The sequence below is a fragment of the Netta rufina genome (assembly GCF_964035555.1).
Source record: "Netta rufina genome assembly, chromosome: 2".
Classification (NCBI taxonomy): domain Eukaryota; kingdom Metazoa; phylum Chordata; class Aves; order Anseriformes; family Anatidae; genus Netta; species Netta rufina.
In genome coordinates, this window is record NC_140124.1 from 3,928,820 (window position 1) to 3,934,819 (window position 6,000).

Sequence of the window (6,000 nt, forward strand, 5' to 3'; positions counted from 1 at the left end):
CAGATATCTACATTTGTTTGGTTGTTCCTTTGATAATAGATATATAAACAAACCACAGTATCAGAACCACTCTCTTTTTTGCCTAATATCTAAGAGGGAAACCCATGTCCTTCAGACAGCTGGTCTGAACTCATGTTGCAAAGAAACATCTTAGACATGTAGCCAAGTGTTCTGTGTGACAAAACTGGAAGAGAAAATAAAGGAAGATGGAGAATGAGAAAAACTAGCATGTATGGAACTTGACTGAAGGGAGGAAAAAATTAAATGTTATTCATGCTAATTACATTAACAGCCTCCCAACAAAGACCAAAATCCTATTTTGCTCTCTGCCTTCAGGGTACCTTTGATAGAGGTCTAGATTTTTCTTACATGTATCTGCTTCCCTTATGACACCAAAATCCTTATACTCCCATATTCCTGGAGGTATAGCAGTTTAGTGCCTAATTTGTACTCTGTAAAACTTTATTTTTTATTTTATTTATTTATTTATTTTTTTCAACAAGAGAGTAGGAAAGAAGCCTGAAAATATGTGTATTTCTTGACTTCACTTTAGTTCTTTAGCCCTTGGCTCTTACCGAATAAAATTCCTTTAAATTGAGCTGTACAGAATTTCTGGGGGAGGTACTGGGGAAGAAGTAGAAGCAGAGGCCTTTGAATAGTCATTTCAAAATGTCTGTCACCTTCCTGTTCAGTGACAGAAACAGTTTGGAAAAGCTCACATGGTATAGATAATATTACTGTTTTTGTTTGCTGTTTCAGATGTTGGGATGACGATGAAAATGGAGTAGTGTTATGGATCATCAAAGGCCCCATTCTGCTAACTGTATTAGTATGATTTGCATTTTTTTTCTTGAGCATCTTTTGAAATCTGACATATTCTAGTGCTTTCTTTCAGTAAGGTGGAAAAAAAAGCACGGTAGCACATGCTATGTTTGATTTCTTTTGAATTTCAAATAGGTAAAAATTATTGTATAGTATGTAACATTTTTTATTTTATTTTTATTTTTTTTTTTCCCAAAAAAAACTCTAAATTACAGTCTAGGGTAAATTTTCAAGAGTCACACTAGGACATTATAGAATCACTTTTCCACAGACATTCTATATACTATGTTCTTATCTGTGCCTCTGTAATCCATTTCTGAAGAAAGGCAAACCATACTGGCAAGAACTCCTAGATAATATGAAGCTAACTTAAATCAAGAAATATATCTAAGTCATTTTATCTAGTATATTTTTACAATGAGTTGCTAGGATGTAAACTTAAGACAAAAATTCCGTTATACACAGACTCATTCTATCTAAATTCAGAAAGTAAAGAATATGTCATTTATGACTGTGTCTGTTATAATCCCTATTATTAACGATGAAGGGAACTGGAGGGACTATTTAAACCACAGAAGATCATCTGTGTGTTGACAGTGAGTACAATGAGATAATATCAAACATATAATGACATTCAGATATGCAGGACTAAATTCACTCAGCATATCTTTACATGTAATAATATATTGGTGGGAAAAACGAATTTTTCTAATTATACTTATTTGATCTGAGAGCAAATCTTCACTGGTTTATATCAGTGCAATTACTATTATGGGAGATTCTTACTTTGTTTGTATCAACTGAAGATGCTTCCTGATTTGTAATAAATTTACCGATTCTGTTTTTTCTTTTCAGATTAACTTTATTATATTTATTAATGTGATCAGAATTCTAGTTCACAAATTGAAATCTCAGGACGGAGGAGGGAGCCATTCAAGCCACTTTGTGTAAGTATTGCAGGGTCTTTTGAAGTTGACCAATGTTACTTGTTCTAAGAAATTGCTTTACAGACAGGACCACAAAATGTTCCATTGGTTACTATACATAGAGAGATGTCCCCAGAAGAAATAACAAAGTAAAGCTGTCTTTGTATCCCACACTTTTGTTTGATTGAGATTGGTCTCAGGAGGCAATTTGGTGCCTCAGCCTTTGCATATATAGCAGGGAGAAGACCCTTAAAGGTCAGTCTGGAAAACTTGCATGCTGATTCATCTTTGCTGACCAGGTGTTGACAGTGAGAGTGGCAGAAAGTAATATTTCTGTAACTTCATTGGATGTAGTTGCCTCCATTCTGGACTTGTCCTCCATAGTAAAATTTGTTCCAACACATAACTGTCATCACTAACTTTGTAATTCTAACGGTACCTTGTTCTTTAATTATTGGTTTTCCAGGAGGCTTGCTAAATCCACATTACTCTTGATCCCACTCTTTGGAGTGCACTATATTGTGTTTGCATTTTTCCCAGAAAGCACTGGTCTGGAAGCTCGCCTTTACATTGAGCTAGGCTTGGGATCCTTTCAGGTAAGCTGAACAAAAAGTTTGAGTCCTAGGAAGTTTGGGCTGAAACACCTCACTCTTGGGAATTTTACATTTTTGTTTGGTTATTACAGCAGATGTTAATAATGTGTCTAAATTCAACACACACATTCTATTTTACTCCAGTACAAGCTCTCTCTGTTGTTCCACTATCTTATTATTTAAAATCCAGTGCTAGTCTTGAGTTCTGACTCAGACTTCATATTAATAATCACAAAAAAGCACATCTACATTTTTTGAATAACAATGACTGAGTGCCATGAAGATCAGGCTATGGATTAAGAAGATCTGATTGAAACTTAATTCCACATGTAATAAAGGTGATGATACGAGAAATGAAAAAATAAAGATAATATATAGTAACCTGTTCTGCCCTTACACTTCAGCAGTAGTAAATCCATCATCTTAACACTTCTGTGCTTCTTTTATTTGCTATAACACTGTCCAGAATGATATCCTGGTTTTGGAAGGCCACGGACTGGTAAATACTTGAGGTCTTTTTCCTTCCTCTTTCCTCTGTACCCCACCACTTTTGGCCTAAGCCAAATTTGTTCATTGGACCATGTTACCATTTTAACTAGGTGGAGAAGCAAGGGCCAGTGCTCAGGGCTGTGCTTCATTCAGTTTATATATGAAGATGTAGTTCATCACTGTCTAGTATCTGCCTGTGTTAGCACAGTCTATGAAAAGGTTTGGGTGTGGGCTGACTAACCCTCACCCAAAAGAGGTCTGACTGCAGGTCTGGCTGAATATGAACCCAAGACCATTCCCAATAGGTTCTTTGGACACAGACATCCTCTTGTGAGTGAAAGAAGATAATTTAGAAGAAAACATGCAAACCAAGAACAGGTCCTCACCAACTTTATTTACTAGTGAAAATATAGCCTTGTACAAGGTGAAGGTCCCTACTACCTTATCTGGGGAAGAATTTGTTTGTAGGATACAGTGAACTGTGATTTAGTCCTTAGTGCCTCCATAAAAAGTCAATTATGTATATGTAGTGTCACCAGTCCACTGAGACATTGAATCCAAATTTGAAAACCCATTAAATAGTTCCACATTACATAAATCCCAATGGAACAATGGAAAAATATTTTTGCGGTCTTACTTGAAGTTTGAATGAAAGATGATTTTTTTTTTCCTCCTGTTTCTATGCTTCAAATCCTGATGGCTGATTTTTTCCCCTCTCTATTCTCCCTGTCCTAGGGTTTTGTTGTTGCACTTCTATATTGTTTCTCAAATGCAGAGGTGAGTAGCAAGTATATAAAATTATCAAAACCTTTGAAACTCATGGGCCTCTCTTGTTTTTTATTTTTCCTGTTTCCAGAACTGATCTGTGCTTTGATCTATTCCTGAACACATGAAATACCCCTATCTCTTTTTCCCTTGGTACCTTTGTTGACTTTATTTTTATTCATATAATTCTGACAGAAGGATACAGAATAAGCTTTGAAGCAGTGACCCTTTACAAATGGTTGGTGACTTTTCTGTCAGGGGACATTTTTTCTGCTTTGTCTGATAGCTATCATGATGATGTCTCAGTGGAAAGCTTGTAACATTGTACTTTAGGTTTGTTTTATCCTGGTGTGTTTTCCCTTTCCCTTTCCCTTTCCCTTTCCCTTTCCCTTTCCCTTTCCCTTTCCCTTTCCCTTTCCCTTTCCCTTTCCCTTTCCCTTTCCCTTTCCCTTTCCCTTTCCCTTTCCCTTTCCCTTTCCCTTTCCCTTTCCCTTTCCCTTTCCCTTTCCCTTTTCTTCTCCAGCGCATCCTATATGAATTCTGCAGTTTTGCTCAAGCACTTTCTTTTCTCTTTTTGCCGCGTTCTTAGAATTTAGATACAATCCCTAGAGTACATTTTACAGAGCTTTATCATTTTAAAAGCAGCTTCCCACAGACAGAATGAGATTTATCTGGATTTCTCTGTATAAATAGTGTAATGTAATGTAATATATATTTAAGTTGGTTCAGTATCTTCCAAAATCAGTAAGAGATCTGTAAGAGGGATTTCAATATGGATAAACTGAAAACCTGGAGAAGGACCTTATGCGGTCGTATTTTACACTGCAGGTCACAACAGGAAGGCACAGACTTGGTATGAGGAAAAATATCTGTAATATATTAAAAAAAAAAAAAAAAAAAAAAAAGGTGGAAATATTTATGTGGTAGAAATACAACAATAAAGAAAGAAACTACAAAAAGAAAGACAAACTTCCTTGTCATCCTCTGAATTTTGTTAATAGTTTTTTTATTTATTTATTTATTTTAGTGTGAATGGGTGTATGATTTAAGTCCACCTAAAAATGTGTTAAGGCTTAATCTTTATTGGTTTGGGTGTATATGGGCCTAGCAGTCACATAGAAATTTTGGCATATTTTATCTTCAATGACCTATGAAAGGTCATTTTATCTCCAATGAAAAAGTCTTTGTTTTCTGATTGTTTTTATAATTCCTTTTCCGTAGGTTCAAAGTGAACTCAAGAAGCAACTGTGCAAATGGCAGTATCAAGAGTACCTGAGCTTCACACACAAACATGGTACAATGTCCAGAGAAAACAGTCCAGTTAATTATGTTACTCAGTTATCATTGCTTGAAAAAATCAGTCCGAAAAGGAAAATATCTGCATACCAGAATGGTGTAACTTCTGTCTGAGTTTATCTAGCAGGCTGAGTTGCTGTAACATCGTAGCATACTACCTAAAATATAGACAGTTGGGATTCTTTATGGCTTTCTGTAGTGTCAACAGACTTCTGAGAATTTCTTGTCCTGAACACGACCTGCTTTTCTCACCTGGTACAGATTAGTACCACAGTATCACAACTCTGGCTCTTTCTCTCCTCAACCACACAAAATCCATTGTTTTTGTTCATTGTTATTGTTGTGAAACGACAGATCGTGAGGACTTGTGCATCAAAAGGTTAGCACTCAAATCAAAGGAACTACATTCATTTTTCCCAGGTCCATCATGTTTGTCACATCTTTGTCAGTGTTTCCTGAAATTTCAGTTTGGAAGAGCACTATAATTAATCTTCATTTGAAAGATTACAGAGTGGCAAAAGCTTGTGAAAAAAAAATAGTGATTTTTTACTAACTGTTTTGAGGCAATTTCAGCCAACTTGATGGAATTATGCACTGGGAAGTGCTAAGCACCTGTCTAAGGAGCAGTAAGCTCCTTTGAAAGGAATCTCAAGGTATCACATGAGTGATGCAAAAATGACTTGAGTTACATTATCTACTTGTTTTTTGTTTGATTTTGTTGTTGTTGCTTCTGTTGTTGTTTATTTGATTGGTGATTTTGTTTGCTTTTTTTTTTTTTTCATGCCTGTACAATGGAGATACTAAGTCAGGCCTGAGGACTTAAGATGGCATTTTCTTACCCATGGGAAAACATCTAGTAGCTGAGCCTTAGGAAGATTATGCATGTACAAAGGAGGAACATACAGCAAACATAATGCAATATCCCAGTTGGGCTTTCTTAAGCTCAGAATAATTTACAAACTGAGTCTTCTTAGTGACCAGACACTGGTCCTTGTGTAGCTGGAACAGAACTTCTATTGCAATATCCTTGAAGGTTAGCTGGATCCTCCAATTAAATCCACAGTGATACTGTGCTTCTGTGATTTTTGGTGACCTCTCTCTGAGGATGA

At 36.0% G+C, this 6,000-nt stretch overlaps 1 protein-coding gene across 1 annotated transcript in view; it reads left to right on the forward strand.

The window, feature by feature from the left end:
• The window catches only part of LOC311207001 (vasoactive intestinal polypeptide receptor 1-like), a gene marked incomplete at both ends in the record, with an annotated part of 29,598 nt that extends 24,593 nt beyond the window's left edge, over window positions 1-5,005 (forward strand). Inside the window, 5 exons of the mRNA XM_084282853.1 lie at window positions 760-829; window positions 1,678-1,769; window positions 2,215-2,344; window positions 3,566-3,607; window positions 4,817-5,005. Of these exons, the coding sequence (XP_084138979.1) occupies window positions 760-829; window positions 1,678-1,769; window positions 2,215-2,344; window positions 3,566-3,607; window positions 4,817-5,005 (523 nt within the window). The remainder of the gene's footprint in view (window positions 1-759; window positions 830-1,677; window positions 1,770-2,214; window positions 2,345-3,565; window positions 3,608-4,816) is intronic.
• Between the last annotated feature and the right edge of the window lie 995 nt (window positions 5,006-6,000).